The sequence below is a fragment of the Calonectris borealis genome, chromosome 3, assembly GCF_964195595.1.
Source record: "Calonectris borealis chromosome 3, bCalBor7.hap1.2, whole genome shotgun sequence".
NCBI lineage: Eukaryota > Metazoa > Chordata > Aves > Procellariiformes > Procellariidae > Calonectris > Calonectris borealis.
Window position 1 is genome coordinate 111,666,275 of NC_134314.1, and position 21,161 is coordinate 111,687,435.

Below are 21,161 nucleotides of genomic sequence, written 5' to 3' on the forward strand. Positions count from 1 at the left end.
GAGGGTTTCCCCAGTCACCAAATGTCTCATTTTGTCTCTACCAAAGAAAGAGAAACTTTGGGTTCTTGAAAGTTTAGTTATATCTTTAATATGTGAGATGGTAGAGAAGGTAACCTTCCACTGAGAATATTGGTTTCTGAAGGAATGTATTAGTAGTTTATGGAAGGTATTTTTTATCTTGGCACTTAAACAGAACAATATTCTTTCATCATTACTGGATGTGATTTTTTTTTGCAGATTCATCCCTGAATAGTTGAATGGTGATGAAAAGCACTGGTTGAGACTGGGAAAAAGTAACAGCATTTATTTGATGTTTATTATGAACGTAGATTATTTCAGGGGAGTTGCAACCTATCAGGTTTCATAATCTGAACTGAAACTGAACACCTCCATGTGACAACCAAATCCTACATTTGGGTACTCAGGGTGACACATAGGTCCATAAAACAGTCATTCACCTCCATTAAGTACTGCTCTGAGCTCCCTGAGGTGGTATCTGGATATCCTCAGATGTTGAAAAGCCAACTTGTTATCTGTCTCACCTTATAACAAAGAGCAATGCATTATATGCAGGAAAAAATTAAAGTAGTAGAGTGAATATTCAAGAAGCCAATTTGGGAAAGTTGCTGAAATGTCATGACTGTTTTGTCTCAGGAGTCAGAGTGGTCTGACACTGCATTAGCTTAAAACTAACAGCTGTCACATGTGACCAAGAAAGCTCTACAAAAATGCCTTTGAAAAATTATTACATATAGTTAAATAGAAAGCATGATTAATGAAGCTGGTGGATTTCACAAGGCCCTTGTTATTTAAAGTACTTCTGCACTCATACTTTGTAAAAGGAGTTACCCGAAAAAATTAGAAGCAATGGAAGAAGAACTTGTAACTCCCCCCCTACAGTATTTTAAAGTACACACTCTAAATTACTGGAGATGTACAGGGTTTTACTTGAAAGCTGCCTTTAATTTTAAACGAGTCATATGCTAAAAATTCATGCAGTTCTTTTTACGAGCCACTTGTTAAATACGAATTATGGCATGAATTTCCTTTAGTAGGTAAAAGAAGAAGCAAACTGCTGCCAAGTAGTGGCTACTGCAGGACAGAGGAGAAGACATGAGAGGCTTTCCTTTCAACAGTACTTTCCCAAGAAAATCTCAATCCTTATGTTGCAGTAATGAAAGATGATGGTACCCTAACATATGCTATTCAAACACTGCTCCAATGGCAACTTACTCCCAACATATCAAAATACTACACTGGTTAGCAGGGCTTTCACCATACATGTGTGAAAAAACACATTCAAGGCCTTCGGTGATGCCATAGCCCTGACCTTTCCAGTAATCCCAAAGGGTTCAGGGCTCAATTTGTACTGGTGTCAACTGAGCAGCATGAGATGAAAAGGAAAGCATCTTTGACAAATCATTACATATTGAAGCAAATCTACAGGTGGCACAAAGCACTGATTGCACAGAGGCACAGAACGGTGATTAGGAGCTGGAGAGGATGTTCTTTTAATTAATTGCAGAAAAAGAACTAAAAAAATATTTAGCTAGACTGCAGCCTAGATCTTCCCTCTCTTTTTATTCAACCAGCAAATCTCCAGAGGCCTTTAAGTGGATAATCTTGTTAGAATGTAGATAATCCAATTTACTGAATATCTTTCCTGCAGGACAGTTTTGTCAATATATTTACCATATAACGTATACATCCTTAGCAGCCTCACTTCAAACAAGTGTCCTCTTTAATCTGTGTTATAACTGAGTCCCCCCTTGCCATGCATAAACAGCTCGGTAAGAACCTGGTTTTTGGATGGCTGATGGCTGCTTTCCAAAGCATTAATTGTCTTTCTGAAAAGGCTTACTGGAGTCAGCACTTAAGAAAACATAGCACCATGCTCCGCAGAGAAAAAAAAATCTTTCAGAAACTAATTCCTGGAAGATTCTGGCTGCTTATCTCCAGATATAACAACACGCCTGCTCTTTTTTACGCCAAATTGGTAGGAGCTACTCCGACAGAACTGGGAACACAGTTCATCTCATGAACTTATTGTGGGTATTTGCTAAATTGCAAACCCAAGGTAGGCAGAGATAAATACAACATCACTCAGGAAGCATTATTTCTGTGTCCCTTAATGCTGGTTACTTTATACTGCACGTGAGCCTGACTCCAGCAAGAGATTCCTCTGACTCGTGTCCCAACCTTGAAGGCTAAGCTGAGCCTGTAATCCACAACACTCGCTTCTGGGGCAAGGTCTTTAACCGTGAGGCTGCCATGTAAAAGGAAGGAGTGGAGCATCACTTCTTGTTATTGACGAGCCAACTCCATGCAAAGGGTCAGCGATTTTGTGGCGTTTGTTGCATCTGCAGCAAATACAGGTTTGGGTTTAGGAAGCATGCCAGGTACACGTGTGTCAGGTCCTCCACGAAATAAAAGCAGGAAGGTACAAGCAGCTGCAAGACTTTGGAGTTGGGCTCTGCTCTCTACAATGCTAATTATTTTGCAGATAAAATGCATGCCTTTGTGACCTACATTTCCCCTCCCCTCCAACAATCCAGTTGTATGCCCTCAAAATTGATCTGAAAGGAGTGTTACATTTAAATCTTTCTATTTTAAGCTGAGATTGCTTAATACAGGATGACGACACATCCGCTGTAAAAAAGAACCAAAGGACACACATCACACAAGAACTAATTTTGGAAAGAAAATAGGTTTGAAAAGCCATCACTACATTATTAAACAGACAATGCCACAGCTCTCCTAATGAGAGCCAGATAAATAATCTTGTACCCATGAAAAGGTCAATAAGTTACCATTTTGAAGCAGTCTGTCTCTTTGGCATATATCCAAGAAGACCAATTAACAATTCTCTTCACTGCTTCTGAAAGACTGGTGAGAAAGTTAAGGTTGCGTTTTTCTAGAAGGTTTAGAGTATTTCAGCATTGCATTTTTTCAGCATTTTTCTCTCCTTAGTGTTTTTGCCATACCAGTAATGATGATGCAGGAGTAAAAGGGAGTGGGGTGAGCGGGAAATGTATTTGTACCCAAGCTGACAGAGATAAATGCATATTAATGTTCAAGAGCTAGTGGCTGTAACAAGCCCATGAAGCTGATGAGAGGGCTGACAAGACTAGCCAGAGCTTCTTGCCTGCCCATAAATAAGACCTAGTGGCGATACAACTATTTTTGAAGCAGCACAGAGAAAGCCTTGCAAGCAATGTGTTGCACAGGTCATTAAACTGATGGGCTATGGTGCCTAGGCTCAGTCTCAGGCATTAACACTGATTAATTTTTCTCTTTTTTTTTATGAAAACTGTGAGATTTTCTGAATTGTGTTCTAACAGTTCTGTCAGAGCCACAGCACTGTTGTGAGGAATCAGACCACGCGTCTCATACCCTGCCAGACTGCTGGAAACTTGAGAAGAACCACAATGAGCCCAGCAATGGGGAGGTACCCGAGTCCCCCTGCTTTGGCACGCTGGTTGCAGCTGGATCTCGCTATACCTCTTTACACCGAGATACAGCCTGTGCCAGCCAGGAAGGGCTACAGAGGTCTATGGCAGGGTCTGCAGCAGAAGGTTGGGCCAAGGGACCTCTCTGAGTACAGGCCTCCATCTCCAGCTCTGCTCCCTCAACGTGGACTACCTGGGAAGCTGGCACGGACCCCACCTGGGGAGAAGATACACCACATGGGCAGCAGGAATACGTCCCAGTGGGACCAGCGTCAGGTTTGCTTTTCCACTCACACACAACCTGTTTTGTGACAAGATATTTATGAAATCACTTGCTATTCCTTCCTAGCTTCCAGCTGTTAATGGGAGAATTAGGCTGTGGTGTACAAAGGTTTGTTAGTTTCCCTTCATGGCCTTAAAATTGTTATCATTTCTCAAATAGCTGTTGATAGCATTTCTGTCCGCACAGATGCTTAAGCCTTTTCTGAATTATTTTAAACTCTAGTCCCACACGAGCTCCCCTCAGCGTCTTGCCTTATATTTTCACTAATGGACCCTTCCTCCTATGTCACTGGAAGGCGAATACCAGGACTGGGTTACCTTTACCAACTGCCATTTTGCGGCCTTCCATCAAGGTTTCTGCTTTCTCATTAAATTAACAGTCCTGTTCTTTCAAACAGTAAAACTCTGCCTTTTCAAGGGGAGGTTTCTAAAAGGGCAAGCACCGGTGAGTGAAACAAGGGGATGGAGAAAATGGCAGTATCCTACAGAAATGTGCCAAGAAAGAGGAGGAAGGTAGGACTGTACGTAGAGAGAGTGACCTGAGCGTGATGTAACTCGGCATCACGCCCAGCTCACTGCTACGTGGAAGGCTCCTGCAGGGACTTTGGGTCCTGCTCCTGATCCCTATGGTGTGAATGGGTGCAGCTCCACTGAAGCCAAAGGTGTTGCCCTGATTTCTACCCCTCAGAGCAGCTACCTCAAAACTTGTCGTTAGCACAAAAGACACGTTCATCTCTTCAGACTCTCAGAGCCATGAAGCCTGCACCTTTTGTACTATTTGTAGTCACACAAGAGGGTTGGGTTTTTTTTGCCTCCTAAAATGAAGGTACAGAGGGGATGCAGCATAAATCCATTAGTGGAGTAAACACCAAAGATGGATTTTATCAATTTAAATTAGAGAAAAGCTTTGGCACAAGAATGAATACGAATGGAGTGGCCATGAATAAAATTAGAGAATATTTTCTAGTCACCAAATCATTGAGTTTCTGGAAAAGCGTCCCCTGGAAAAAAAAGAGAAAGCAGGGAACAGTAGAGAGCATAAAAAAATGTCAATAAAGCACTTAATGGGATACATGGAGTGGAGCCAGTAAGAAATGGGATACAGTAGTCTGGGGAGTCTCTTCTAGTCCTGTATGCCCACAAGACAGAATACCTTAAAAAGTACCCAAAATATATTTTCCTCTGATTTCAGCCAGTGACTAGAACTAGCTAAAGAGGCATGGGGAATGGTTAGTTAGACAAACAATCCTCTATATTTTTAAACTGTTGCTCAATAGGTCATAGTAGAGCTGCTGCAGCTGAATTTTTATACAGGTAGCATGTCTGAATGTTTGAGCCAACGTGTATGGGAGCGTAGAATGACAAATGTTCAAAAGAGGGACCATCCACTAAAGTAAAGAGAGAAACTTCCACTACTTTAGATATTTAAAGTAGGGATTTACTTTTTGCTCGCGACCTATGGTTTATGTGTCCCACATTTAAAAAATCACTGAAATTAGTGTGTTCATTACTGCGTTCACATTTCTTCTTCTTGTTCTTCAATTTTTTTATGAGATAAATGTGTTCCCATTCTTTCTAACCATCTGTACACCTGACAACTGTACTACCCATAGTAGCTTGTTCTGGGCATTTTACATGGGGTAAACAAATGCTGTGTTTTCATTCATAGGTAGCCAGAATTACTCAAAGACAGCAGTCACCACTGAACGACTCAGGCGTGAAACCAAAGGAAAAAGGCATATGATTTCTCCCCATGACAATGCAAATTTAAAGCTTTATTTCCCTACTGCCAAGAGAAAAATCTGTGTTTCAGTTATGGACATAAAAAAGTTAATCAAGGTGCCTGGTGAATTTGATAAAGTAGATATTGGTAAAAATACTGGGGAGAACGACAATCCTACCATATCTCTAACCACATATTCCAGTTCAATGAGGGTTTAAACTATAATGGTTTGTGTAGCACTAAATACACCTTATCTCTTAAAATCCAAACCTTAAATCTGAAATCTTAAAGTTCAAATTCAAACCAATGATTCTTGGCATTTTTGAGCTCAGAATCTGTCAGACGCCCGTGATTTTCAGAGACCTTAAACACTCATTAGCTTACTGGGAGCTACGTTTATAAGACCACTGACCTGATTTCAACCCATCTTTAAGAAATATCTAACCAGACAATTAAGCACTTACTCTTATGTACTCAAATGTAGAAATCATGATCAGGCTTCTTGGATGAGTAAGGCTTCTTGTGTAAGTAAGGAAAACAAGGTTAGATATATGCACTCAGGTGGAGGGACATACAAAACTTAAGCTAATATCCTGCTGGGTGTGTATGCCATTGTTCAGCAAAAAACACCGTGGGAGCTTATTTAAGCTACTGCCATTAAAAACAACTACTGTTAAACAGAGTTCATTGGACTTCACTGGGGTTTTATGCAGAGGAGAGATTATTAGACATGTTAACATCACCTGCTAAAAGCTGTGAAAATATTTTTGGGTAACAGTTTATTTTAAGGATGGATTTAATTATCACTGACTTGTGATGGCAACCCCATGGGAGTAGATATGGCAACCACAGTTGTACAAGCGGCATTCTTGATGAGGCTGGCTAAGGAAATAAAGTTATACCATACACCAATATGTTTGTATTCTAAGGTTTTAATCATCTCACATCAAGTGTTAATGAAAACCATTGCTATAGCACTGCCATTGCTAAAGACAAGAGAATTTGAATGCTTAATACCATGTGTAAGAAGTATAACAGAAGGCAGAGCCATAGCAAAGACAGAAGAGAGAGATTTTGTCCCAAAGCTCTCGGGAGGAATTTCAACCTAAAGTTGTTTTTATAGACAGAAAAAAGGCCCAGCTCCTTTTCTCATCACTCAGTTTCAATCTCTTGCTTAGAAAGGCTCAAGGATCTTATGTGTGTGAATACTCCATGGAGGGTATTATCTTCAGCTTTTCTGAGGACTGTGTGCAGGCTTGGGGATGAAAATGTGGACTGACCATGTGCAACTAGCAGGGGGAGAGAGAGCATTATCCTGTCTTATCACCAAAAGTGCTCAGCACAAGTTGGACAGAAACGCATCTGTATCATTCAAAATTACTATAGTACTTGCAAAGAGCAAAAGATCTTACAAATATCTGAGGCTTGGAAGGTGTTGGAAGGCATCTTGATCAATGTACACGAGGTTGTTGGCCTTCTCAATTCTTCTGCAAAGAGAAAACGAAACATCAGAGGAAATATATCAATATATTGATCTTAAAATATCTGTGGTTGCCCCACGATGTAGTGGTACTATACGCTGAGATTTTCTTTTTGACAGCAGAAGATCTGCACAATTTCAAAGAGCAGCCTACCACAGATGGGCAGACCCCACCACCTTTTGATATCAGCAGTGGTTTGAGGATAAGTTTCAGGCTGTCCAGGGAAAGAAAGGGACAGTTAGATAAGAAGATGGAAAAGACAAAGGGAAATTTCAAATGTTCCTTTATCGCTATGAATTCTTCAGAGCTTACCTGAAACAAACTGCAAATCCTTTGATACTTGCCTATAATGAATCTTTATAATTGTCTCCTTTGAATTTAGATTGCTCATTACTTACATTTCATGTAGTTTGGGAAGGTTGGAAAACACATTTGCTTCTATGACCTCCAAGGCATCATTCTGTGAGATCTCTCTGAAAAATAATTTAAAAGTTAAGATATTTCAAGCCATAGTGAAGCAGAGAATGGAGAAGTGAAAAATTCACAAGGAACTTCTTCCTAGATTACTGATGAGTTTTAAAAATAAGGTGGGTATCAGAAAAGAAAACAGACCCCAAAACCAGTGATGAGCTGCCACCAAGCCTAACAGCAACAGTCAGGAACAGACATCTTCTGAGGCTGAAGTTTGTATCTGTAACGGCAGTCCTGCACCTTCTGCTCTCACCATTCCCTGTGTATTAGAAGGCAGGGCCCATTCATCATTGGCTTTTGGATCTCTGACATCACTAATTACTGATAGAGATTTAATGAAAGCTTTTAACTCGGTGAAGAAAAGTGAGGGTGAAAGGCGACTGAAATAGAGAAGACAGCTAAAAAGTTCCCAAGAAATATGACACAACTTCAGCTGTAGGACATGATGCTGTCTTGACCTGACATAAATTACAGAGATTAAAATTAAGCCACCAGCAGACACATCCTTATTGGCAGGAGCTGGAGACCACAGATGTGAAGAAGTCTTCCGTACCTTGGAGAAAACCCTATCTGATCTCTTCCGTATACAATTAACGTCCACTTCCAGGCACAAAATTGCAGAATAAAAATGGCCAGTTTTCTGTTACCAACACACCAGAATGCATCTCGTGCTGGTCCAGAATACATGTTTTTTTTCTCTTAATCTGTGGGATGGCAAAGAGATGGCTCAGGCTTTGGTGTAATTTAGATCTCAGGAGTCCTCCTCGTGAATCAAGGGGTAATTACTGCAGTGCAACCTGTCCTGATTACATCCCTTATGCTGGCAGTGACCAGGAAAGTTGAAGTAAAGACAGCTATGCCAAATGATTCCCCACTGCCATTTTTGAAAATAGTGCAAAAATGCTATTTACCAGGCTGAGGTCAGCTGTAGGAAGTAAACTTTGTAATACAAATATAACTCGGTGATAGTGTGATGGTCTATTGAATTTTAATGGCAAGGTAACTGTGCACATCTTTGGAATGAAACCTTGGATAAATAGTCAGATTGCACTGGCCGGCACTTGTTCCTGGATATATTGTTCTTTTGAAATTATATTGGTTGCAAATAGATTTGAACAGGCCTGAGGTAAAACAATAGATCGTAATGATAGGTGCAGAGTCACAAAAATAATCACAAAAATTATTACAAGTAATATAAAAAGTATTCCACTTCCTTCTGACTAACAACTGAACCGTACCTGACAAATTACTTGCCCATTTAAGACAAACAAAAACCTTGCAAAAGAAGAAAAACCTTGCTCATCTGACCTTTTCTGCTTTAAAAAACGCCTCAGTGGTTTGATATTTTTTATTTTAATAAGAAGCTCTCCCTCCTGTTTCCTCAAGGGTTTTACAGAAGAAACCCAGCTCTCCTCTGCTCTAGGAGCTCTATACTGACTGGAGAACAAGAAAATAAGAGTACATGAGGACTGACAATAGGTGCTCGGTAGGGTGCGATGAGGACTGGGTTTGTTGAGCAGTGCTGAACCACCAGCTCACATGTGAACATGTTCCTCTTTACTATTTAGGTTTCAGCAGCAACAAAATGCTTCGACTGTGACTGGGATTCCTTCACGCCATGCAAGGTACATAGCCATTCCAAGGGATGTTTCAAAGACTTTTTATTATCTTCCTGTTTTCTTTAAAAATAATGCATTATAAGATATATGGTAGAAGCAATCACCCCCTGTGCTGTATATGACAGTACAATTCACTTGCTGAACTACAGTCTAGAAGATTTAACAACATGGGAGGTCTCAGACTTTTAAGATTCGGTTTGGTTTTGCTCGTGCTTTTTTCGGGTGGTCAGCGGTATATTTGCCGTTCCCCACAATCTAAAAATCAGTTGTCTAGAAAAAAAAAAATTCACAGAAAAAGCAGAACATTTAATACCAACAAAGCCATTTAGCCAGAAGAGATTTCATGCCACTAAACAGCTCACGGAAAAATGTTGCAGATTTGTTGGCCTTATACAGACAAAGAAGGTTTATTAAGAAACCACAATACAGTAGTGACCTCACCCAACAGATAGGGCTGTCGAGGGTAATCATTTTTTATGATGCAATCTGCTATCTAACTTTGGAACAACTTGGACAATATACCTCTTTTAATGGAATGCTTAAAACCGAATGTTTCTGCATCAGGAGAGTGTTTTGGCTTCCTAAGAGGGGATGGGTTATGGGCTTTTTTTCGGTTCGAGAAATCGAAGATACAGATCTGATTAAAGTAGGCCACGACACTTTGGAAGGCTTGGAGAATGTGTGGTTAAGGAAGGAATGAAAAAGAGGTAGGAAGATAGGATTCTCTAAACTGTTTTTACAAGATTAAGTTTTTAAAAGATTAAGTTTTTAAAAGAATTAAATAACACTTGTATGAGGGGCTGTTTCAGAGATTTGGGGAATGACTTGGCTTTCATTCTAATATTGCCATTCACAGGTACAAAGGCGACAGACTTTTTTTTTTAACAGGTAATGAAAATACGTCCATTGAAAATTAATTTTGCTGTCTTCCAGCTCAAGCAAACAACTACTGCAGCCGTTCTGGTTATGAGCCTCTCAAGACAAGTAAAGGGAACAAAAGGGAAACTCGTGAATGGCAGAAGGCAGTAACCCTTCTGGTGTTGGGCTTTGTCCTCTGTGTTCATGGGGTTGCAGGGGGTGAGGGAAAAAGACAAGACCGTCTGTCCCCCGCAATGAATTGTGCATCTTCTGCTACACTCTCTTCAGGAAGTCCTGCGGTGATGACCTCACTCATCACAGTTCTTCGCAGATGAATCCCAGTTTATAGCAGTAAAGTGCTGTTTTCTGACAGAAGGCCATTGCTATTCTTGTCCTTTGGGGTGTCCATATACCTGTTACAGGCTGTCATTCAGGTAAGAAGGATAAATTAAAAAAAAAAACGTTCAGTTTAGGAGATCAGTCACACACTGTGAACAATGGGCAGCACTAGTCTGGGTTTTGGTTGCATAATTTTTCGTGAACAATTTATCTGTACCTGGCAAAAAATGCACAACCTGCTCATGGAAAACCGAAAGAACACTCTCTTGGATACAGGTATCTCTGGCATTAAAAGTACAAACCACTGCTGCTCACATCAAACAACTGACTCAGCAGACTCAGATCTTCTGTAGAGGAGAACAAATAATACCTGCAGCAGCAGCTACAAACAGAAAAGCGGATTGCTGGCTAGTATTTGTGCAAGTGATTTGTCTTACAGTATAAATACACACACAGAGATGATTGCTCATAATGCATATCTTATTATATGTCATCACGAGAGAAGATGGGACTGTTACTACGTTGTTTGTTTGTAATGAATGATACTATTAGCTCTACTGCCAGCTATCACAGCAAATCCAGATGGCAATTGAGCATCATTTCTGATGCATGCAAGCCTTTGAATAGATGGTATGCAAAACAATCAGGGGTAATTTCTTAAAAAACCCCAAACCTCCAAAACCCCAAACCACCCAGTGGCTGCAAAGTGTTTAGGTGTCTGCTAAGCTTAGTTTCCACTGCATGCACAGCTCTATTGAAATCAAAAGTGATCCGCAAAAGCATAAATTGTTTACTTGAACCCAGCCTAAAAGAGGAAAAATACTCAGTAAAAATGTTTTACAAAGGCACAAAGGATAATTTTTATTTTTCTTCAAAGAGAATGTAAGACTTTAAGGTGTGACAACGTCACACGACTAAGGAACTTCCTCTAATTTGCCACTAACGTAGCAAACTGATCTCACAAGCAAGTGCCTGCAGTGTAGCATTTCCACGTGCGACAGCCAGAGCCAGTGACAGGAGGGAGAGAGACGGAAAGCGAAGAGGAGGAGGAAGGAGCTGCCTAGCGGCAGTACAGTCCTAGCTGGGTTTAACCCGCCTGCAAAGCTGCCCTTAGGCAGGGCTGGGGGTACATCTTCATGACTTCTGTGACAGAGCCCAGCGTGAAGCGTAGGAAGCTTTCCTCTTCAAACCAGCTGCACTCAAAGCGCGACCCATAAAAATCAAGATACATTGAAACAACCTTTTAACCAGTTCTATTAGCAAGGAATTTATAGTTCGTGGCAGTTTCTTTGTAGTCCTCTAAAGAAAAAGTCTCTTAGACTAATCAAAGTCTTACAGCAAAAGCAAGAGTGGCTTAAACTCACAAACTAATGGTCTTGCAGCCAAGTGGTCTCACATTTCAAAATAATGAAAGAATAAAAGACTGGACATTTATATGTCTTTTATGATAAGAATTCCTTTTAGGATCAGAGCAGAGCACACAGACAGGGACAGGGTCATTTTTCCCCTGCTAGGAAATGTGCCTATTTAAAACAAATGTGTGTGTATGTATGTGTGTATATATACAGATATATAAGTTTAACATAGATGAGCAAGTGGAAACTTGTGTCAAAAGAAGAGCAAAGTATACGCATGGCAGAAGAGCAGCTTAGAGGCAGATCACAGCATCAGTCCCTTACACGGTGCCCAGGGACGTACGCTCTCAAGCACAAAGACCTTGTAATACCAGCAGCAGGAATGACATAGAGTAACTGGTGCCCAGCTGGTGAGCTTGGCTGTATGACGACCACAGTAAATGTGGGATTTATGGATTTCTGCGTTTCATCTCCCTGTGGCAGATAGCAGAGGAGGCCGCCCTGTGTGTCGAGGTTTCTCAGGCACTTGTTTGGTGTGTGCACCTTGCCCATAGACATGGCACATGGTGTGAAGGGGGGATTTCGCCCCCGTCAGCCACACTGCCCTCCTCTGTACTGCTGGGTGCGATGCACTCTCTGCAAACTCCTGCAGCTTTCCTTAAATTCCCTTCCAGAGCAGGTATGTATATGGGCTATACACTTGATTTGTTCACCTTATACTTCCTGCGATACATCATAATTGGGCCTTTTGACCTTTTATCCTCAGCCATTGAGGCAGTTTTTTTGTGGCATAAATATCCTGTGTATTCCTGTGAACAATTTTCTTCACTCTATAGGTACCTGCAATTAGCTGCGATACTGGAGGAATCAGGTACTGATTCCCAGAGCAGGTGGCCTCACTGGGCTCTCTGCACTGCAACAAATCAATAGCTTTGCACTGGTTTAAGGGAAAAGGGAAGAAAAAAAAAGGCCAACAATTTTTATCTTTCCCCCTCTTTCTTTAAATACAAATACTCTTTAGAGCAATTTGCCAGGTCAGTTTTACTCGGTGGTTTGCCTGATGCCACAATTTATGTCAAGCTTAGGAAGGGATTAGCAGTAGTGTGGTGTCACACAGGCAATCTTGCCCAGCGTTCACTGCGTGAGCACCCACGGTAACAACCTGTGATGTGTCTGAACTGGAAAATTAAACAGCTGGCTACCTCTGTCTCCATGTTCTAGATGGAGGAGCTCTTATTTCTTTCAGTCTGATCAGAAACAAGCCAGTCTGAAATCTCCTTTTGAAAACTTCCCTCTAAAGTGACAGCAAAATGCTACTACATTGATTTAAACAGGTTACAAAAGAAAAGCTATTTTTCTTAAAAGTATTAGAGACTGTTGACCTTTTAAAAATAGATAGTTGACACTTTCTCCTGCCACTTTCCTTGTGAACATGAAAAACTTGTCTCCCTGCCATGATTTATTGAACACCTGGGAGTTACAGGCTAATATATCTTAGCAGTTATTGACATTTCAAAAATGAATCCAAGCACTGACTCTTCTCATCATCTCTTTACTTTGTTGAAGATACACATACATGTTGTACTGACCTGACTAAATAAGTGGGATACCCATTTAACCAAGTCAGTATTAATAGTGATTTCACGCTTAGAGCAAAATAGTGTATACGTAAGTCTTTGAAGGAGATTATCAGAAGGCACCAATACTGTGTCCTCCCGCCTTCTCCAAACGGTACGACACCATATACTCAAATAAATCAATGCAGGCATGGGAAAAATAAAATGCAAATTTTCGCACAGTAGACAGAAGCAAAGGGGATTTTATTTCTATCGGTGCTTTAGCACCATGCCAGCAATCCAGATGAAAGTCTGTTGAGAGTTTGGTTGCATCAAATTAATTGTCCATGTAACAGTTTTAAATTGGTCTCTCTAATCTGAAAAAGCGTGCGATTAGTCTGCCGAATTGGAACTGATAACGACTGGATCCAACAGCAGAAGCCACATCATTATAAGAATTGATTTTATAATCAGTACAGTTTGGGGGAATAGATATCTCCTCATCCTCTAGCACTAAGGAGATGTGTTATACTAGTTTTAGTTTATTGCCAGCAAAGCTGAAAATGCGTGAAGCTTTGTAGAGTCAAACAAGCAAGGACTGGGTCTTTGGAGGAAACGGCAGCTTTCCGCAGAAATGCTGGCTCCACGCCGGCAGCGCAAAGAGGTGGGGTTTGTAACTCGGTGCCCTGCAGCTGCTGGGGCAGACGTACCTGTTGCTCCCGGCATTTGGGCATCACTAAATTTTACCTTTGACTATGAAAGCTTGTAGGGAAGGCAGAAAAATGTCTCTAAAATAAAAACACCCACCCTGGCAATGGCACTTTTTTCTCAGACACAATGGGCTCCAGACGATCTTGAGACTACGCTGGCAGACAAAGATGGTTGTTCAGCTGAGGAAAGGACCTCCTTGTTCAGAGATGCTGACACAAGCTTCATGCCCACATCATAACTCCTTCCACGGAAATGGGCTAGCAGCATTTATTGCCACTTACATTTTATTACTTCTCTTTTGGCTTTGAGAGCCAGCTAATGATGAATAGTTTTATTAAGGTGACCTGGGCAGATGAGGAGACTACATTTGAGATAATCACTCAGGAGAGCGGTTGAACGAGGAAACACGGAAAACAATTTCTGGGGAAAATCAATAGACAGACTGTCTTGGATTGGGAGAACATGTGGCTTCCAGGACCCAAAGTCTAGTGACAGCCTTTCCAAACAGACCATCTTGAAGCAGATGTTCCCAGACACTTCAACAGGCAGTTTTGAAATGCTTTAAGGAAGCACACATGCACAAGAGGTCTCTGGAGGACAGTTCATTACTAACTCCAATGCATTACAGAAACGGGAAGATCCAGAATAGGAAGTGCCTCAGATATGCACAATTAAACTTTCTAGCTAAGAGGGAAAATTGTAAAAAAACCCTCTTACTCCTCAGTTCTGACATTAAAAATCTTCCCAGGCTTATGAGAGGACTTGGAGTATTCACTAGAGCAAATCATGCAGTATGTTACACCCACTTCAGTGAAAATAAATCTCCATGACTTGACCCACCATGAGAAAAATATTAGCATTGCCTAATGTTAAACACAATTACGAATACAGACATTATCTCACAGCTGCTAACACCATCCACTACATCCTTCAAATGGCCTCCTGAAGGGATTATTCAATGTTACGGTATTCCTGTGAAATACCTGTTTCCAGCACAGAGATTTCCTTCTGTCTTCTTTTCTATTTGCATTCATTCTTCCCTTCCATAAAAACTACTTACTATTTTTGTGGTTTGTGTCTAAATGAGGCCTTGACCCTACAAACTCTTCCCCCTGAGCTTTGGCTCCGGGCTCAGCCAAGACCCTACTGCATAAATATTTGCATGATTGGGACCCTCAGGAATAACCTACCTGGGAAAAGGATATCTTTTTATGCTTCCAAAGTTAAATCCAAACCTCTGCCTTGTAACAGACAGCCAAAGAAAACACAAGCACCAGCAAGAAGCTACTAAGTCAAAAACTTTACAAAACAAGCATCCCACGAGGGTTATTTATCCGATTGCGATACTGTGCTATCATAAGCAGAAAAAATTACCATTAAGCCCAAATCTGCAGGTTCTATATTGGAGGATGCAGAGATGACATACTATACAAACATGGGAATTACATACAATCCCTAACCCTTTTGCCAAGTGGCTGATGGCAGCAAAGAGGAGCCTGATTCAATACATCTAGAGTCTTATTTGACAAATACCTGAACAGCTCTCCACTATGAAACCTTGGAAAATCACATGCTTCCACCTGAGATTCCCTGACACAAATAACCCTCTTCATCAGCAAACACTGTAAGACTGCACACGGATAAGAAAGTCTTAATAGGGGGAAGGGAACATGTCATAAAACTTGGGCCAAAATTCAATATTTTAATATGTTTCTATGTTTGTGTGTGTATATATACACAATATTCAAATAAAAGCAATAAAAATAATAGACCCATGGCCACATGATGGTGCTTACTCACTCAAATCAGCCAGCAGCAGCCTTTCTGCACATCTAACCCCACTCACAAGGAAGTTGCTCATGTACGCCACGACGGGTCTCTGCCACAAGTATGCTGTGTAACTCTGGTTTGTAGAAACGCCAGACAAATAAAGGCTTTCTGCTATCGTCTGCTGTTGTAGTGCTTTAACAAGAAAGTCCTGAGACTGGACTCAGCCCTTTGATGGGGAGCCCTCAGTACCGATTCCCTCAGAGGAACCTCTGTAGGAATGAGGCAAAACCCTGGAGAACCCAAAGGCCATTCCTGGCCACTTGAGAACGACCCGTTTCTCCTATGTAAGAGCACTTTGATCTCCCTGGGAACCCTTCTCCTCCACACCATCCTGGGTCATATTTACGTCTCCAACGTAGAAAGAAGTCGGAGCTGGCGATGATGCAAAAAACCTTATCTGAAGTAGTTCTTCCTTCTTCATCAAGGGAAAAGAGGAATCTTCCTCCCTAGCCACAGCGCTTGAAGGAGGAGGCTGAACAAGAACTGTGGTTTGAATAAAAAAAAGATGTTTTCCTCAGAAGTTGCTGTGTCTATTCCTTTGCTGTACTGCCTTGCATATGCTTATGATATTTTTCTGTCTGGCTTCCTGTATAGATGTAAACAAACTGGAACTTACAGTGTTTTCACAGCACATGCGCCTGGCAAAACCTTTTTTGTTTCCAACTTTGAAAAAATACTACTGATGAGGGGGGAAAAAAAATCCTGAAGAGATCCCAAACCACAAAAATTACCATTTGGAAAAGTCATGTTGATGAAATACACTTAAAAAATAATTAAAAAAAATGAAATCCATCATGTCTGATTACTATCATTGCTTTAGTTGAGACTGAAGGAGACTTCAGACTCTGCCTGCAACAGAAGGCATGGAAATCCATTGGTTCGAATATATTGGATCTGTATTTACATTAACATTCTAAATGTTAGAGGAGTGCATATTTTCCTGTAATTTTAAATAAGTATTGTCTCTAGAAAGCACACAGCTCAATACACAAAAGGACAGAGAAGTTCACGCACTCCAAGGCAATCCTGTGAGAGCAATTTAGTTTTCAGATTTAAAAGAATGTTTTGTGTATGTTAAATACCAAATTAAAAACTAAAAGGCAACTGCTATATTATTTCTTCCATCAGGCTGAAAACAAAACATGTATGTTCGGATTATTTTAACAGGAAAATGAAGAAACAAATATAACACGTGCTCTGCTGCAGAGCCATTTCAAAGTCTGGCCAAGAGAGGCTGCTGATGAAAGCCAGCTGCAGCAGCCCTAGCTTGCAGTGAATCACCATCTCCTGAGGGCACAGGCTGAAATCACCGTCTCATGGTATGCAAGCCATCAACCTACCCATGTGAAAATAAACCATTCATCACACACACGCGGACTGGATATGAACAAGTGACCTAGAAATTTGGGGGGTTCCAAGTGCTATTACTCCCTGCCTCAGTCATTCTCCTGTCACATGAAGCTTCTTGTGACATATTTTGTGTGGGCTGCCGGGTGGGGGGGTGGAGAACAACCCAAAGTCTACTTTGTCATTTAGTCCTAAAATTATGCATAACTCACTCAACAGACAAATAAAAGAACAAAATGACTACGAAAGAGGAAAATGTGGTAGCAAGGGAAAAACTTCCTTGTTGCATATTGTATCTTCATTTGAATTCCAGAATAAATCTGAATGAATTATATTTTTTAATTTGTTTAACTATGCTAATAGTCACCATGCACTAGTGGTTTTAGCAGTATTTTCTCTTTATATGTATGAGTCAAGAATTGCCATAGCAACTTGCTTCCTAATTAGCCTTCAGTTACTAACAATCAATACGATTAGACAAGGTCAGTGCTGGAGTAAGCTCTATAGATTTTTTGAAAAGGCTACCGAGAGTCAATAACAGCACGAAGAGGAGGAGCGGGCTCCTGGACGATCTTCCCCAAAGGGTGGCCGCTGTTCTGCTATTACTCACTCTCCTATGAACAAAAGGAGCTGTGGCAAATGAGAGCTTTGTCACTCACCCGGATTGCAGAAAGCTTTTAATCTGCCAACAAATTCCCAAAATATGGAGAACAGAAGCATCCTTAGATCTGCAGATAAAAAGACACCTTACTCTCACATTGCTGGGACTGATGTTGACTGCACACCATTAAAATCAAGAATAAATGTCATAGAGTCTTGTCAACGTAGCTACATCTGAAATCAATCTCCCTGTACGGGCAGGATCCCTGGAATAAGGTGACACTGGCCAGTTCACAGGAAGATACTCCCTGGGATTTAAGCCTGCGCAGTGCTTGGGTGAGATCCCATTAGGAAGTCCTCCCTCTAGTGACCTGAGCGATTGCCCATCGGTGACACAATTTCCCCCTCATTTTTACAGCCTGTTTCAGTCGTTAACATGTTATCTCTTACCCTGAAAGCACAGTGCTTGGCAGCACAGTAGGATGGAAACATAATGTGCTCTTCAGAGGTACTCTGGGTCCTGGGAATACAAAACAGGCTCCTCAATACTGACAGATGAAGGCTCATAAAAAGCCACTTTACTTGTTAGCATGTTTAAGTCTGCTACCAAGAAACACAGGCAAAAACAAGCTTATTTTTAAATAAACAGTGTGTGCTGTCAATTATGCCTAGGCACGTGGCAGTCGCAGATGAACTGTGATCTATTTACTTGCCTCTGTAAAAATGTGCTGCCGCTTGGCTCTCTCCCCTGTTCCCCGCCGGAGGTTACCTCTCTGCTGCGGCTGTGCCTTCAGCCTCAGTTTATCCCGGCTCGCAGTGCCAGGTCCCCAAACGGAGGGTTGGGCTTGGGGAATGGAGGAGTCAAAGTGCAGCACACAGTGATGGCACTTCAAGCCATGAGATTTGAGGCATTATGTATTGACCTTCCTCCGTACAGAACGCCCGAAAGAAGAACAAAATTATTCTAAGCTCAAAAAAGGCTTTTTTTATTAGAATATAAACTAGGATAATTAACTTTAAAGCAGAAAAAACGCAAAGGAAATTGGCTAGATGGAAGAGAGCGGAGAAGAGTTTACACCCCCTCTCCCCTGACATCCAGTGCCTTTGGAGAAGTTTTGGATTTCCCCAATGACTTATTCCGAGTGGCAGTAAGCTCTGCCCAGACCTCCTGCGAAACCCCATTCAGCACCTCTGGGGCTGCTCCCTGCTCCCCAACACAGTCTCTGAGTGGCACAGATCCATCTCTGGCCTGTCAACCTCCTGCCACTTGTGGTACCTCGAAGGTGCTCCCCTCCAAACGTGCCCATTAGCCCGCAAAGGGAATACCCAATCCCCCTTCCTCCAGGGAGCTCTACTGCTGCCAGTTTTCCTAAAGACCATTATCTAATTGTAATTTATTATCTAATTTATTACAGAAGTAATAAATAAGCAAATCCTTTTCACCACATCGTGCTTGCCCCTTCTCACAGCACAGATGGGAAAAGCCAAAATCTTAAAAATCCAGCACAAGAAGTCTTAAAAATATGGAAAATAAAGCTGAGAAACATATCACCATAAAATCTCATCCAAAATGAGACAGAAGATTGACAAAAGGATTAGACACGTCTAATGAGCACCTTCACTTAATAATTACACTAGAAAAGACAAACATTTCCAGATAAAGATGTAAATCTTTGTGCTCTTGAGAAGACAAGCAAGACAGAAGTAAATGATGCTTCCAAATAACAAAGACGACTTTAATTCAGTCCACAAGTGAAATTCTGCATTATTCCTTGTTTTAGTGGAGAAACTTCACAGCACAAAGGCAACACGGAGAGACCATTCCAAGAGTTTGCATTGAACAGCTCATTTCCTAGGGGCATTTCTCCTCCTCAGAGAAGAGCAGCCTATGAGATGGACAAAATAAATTCTCCATATGGATGAGCGATTCCATAATTGTTCCAGAAACGTTCTCTTGAACATCCTCCTTCAGCAATTGGCATCAGCAGCTCTCAGGGATGAGGTTCTGAACCGAGAAAGCCACCAGCCTGTCCCTGTTCTCAGCTCCTAATCCTCTGCTGACTGCATTGGAAAATGCACAGACACCAAGAGTTTTTCAGCAGTCTGCATTTCTCTCACAATCATTTGTAATTTCCATCTGTGGTGTTGGCTCCCCAAGCATTCAAAATATTTTATGGCTTAGTATGTGTCTTCCATTCTAAATCCTAGCAAATTAAATCTTTTCCAGACTACTCTATGTGTATGTATACACATATGCTGTATGCAAGTATATATATACATATCTATTCTACCCTGCAGTAAGAAGTTTACTCAAAAAAGGTACACCACTCTTGCTTATTTTTAAAGAATCCAGCACATATCTGGAACTCTTCATCAAAAACATGTTCCTGCTTGAGAAATCTGAACAAATATTCACAGTATTTTGCGAGCAAATTGTTCTTGGCTTGGTCACAAAACAAACAATGGGCACAACGAATCTCTGGTTTTACACCTGGGATGAATTGGGACCAGCAGTGTCTTTGATAGAAAAATCAAAATGCAGCTCACTCATAACGATAAAATGCTCAGCTGCCTCTCCACTGAGCAAAGCAGCCATCAAACTAATGATTAAATCCACATCAATCATTTGGTGTAATAGAAATAAAGGCCGTGAAGTATAATGTTGTCAGAGAATCAACATCTCTTGCTTAGAAAATAAATGTCTTGACTTCCTCTCAACATTTGTTTTCCATAAATGCTGAGGTTTGTATCAGCATTTGTACAGCAACGGGAAACAATCCTTCATTGCAACAAGCCAATTCCACTAACATTATTTCTAAAATAAATGGAAAAGCTAGGTAAAATTAATATGGGAGGGTGTTTCTGAAATCCTCCTGAAATTGAATTACCATTTCTGATCTGGTGCCAGCCTTCCTCCTTCTAACAAACAATATTTAGTAGCGTCAACAATAATTATTGAAGAAAATCCCATTTAGAGCAAATCGGGCACAATTTCAAGTAGGTCACACCTTTTGCACTCACTCACGGGTACAGTTAGATACACACACAAGATTAATAGAAAAAAACCCTATAAAAACCTGTTTTCTAATAAAAAAGAACTTTCTTTTCTAATTCATACTTTTTTTTTTATAGCAGCACTTTTTAAAGCAAACCCAGAAGCTGGATATATCTGGAAGGAAATGGCACTACGATGCCTCTCGGGATACGCTGTCACCCGAATTCCCAGGCTCACGCCAGCACAGCACCATGGTGCATCAGGAGCAACAGACCCCTACCAGCCTGTCTGTCAGGCGGAGAAGGTGGCGGTGCTACATGTTTGAGCTGAACAACCAAGTGAGGTGCCACCACTGTAATTCTAAATGCATGTGTTTCCTCTCAGAATTGCTTTGTTATTCGATTTCACACAAGAATGTAGGTTTTGGGGTTTTTTTTGGGGGGAAAGAAGCCCTTTTACAATAATCCTCTTACAACTCCTTAAAAAAAATGTGTTGACTTTAATGCTGCTTACTTGTATTAATTTTGTTTTAATCTTGTGTTTAC

At 41.0% G+C, this 21,161-nt stretch overlaps 1 protein-coding gene across 1 annotated transcript in view; it reads right to left on the reverse strand.

Annotated features, from left to right (window-relative positions):
• The window catches only part of FSHR (follicle stimulating hormone receptor), a 51,212-nt gene that overhangs the window by 21,295 nt on the left and 8,756 nt on the right, over nucleotides 1-21,161 (reverse strand). Inside the window, exons 2-3 of the mRNA XM_075147341.1 lie at nucleotides 7,334-7,408; nucleotides 6,867-6,941 (exon numbers count right to left, since the gene is read on the reverse strand). Coding sequence (XP_075003442.1) covers nucleotides 6,867-6,941; nucleotides 7,334-7,408 — 150 coding nt within the window. The remainder of the gene's footprint in view (nucleotides 1-6,866; nucleotides 6,942-7,333; nucleotides 7,409-21,161) is intronic.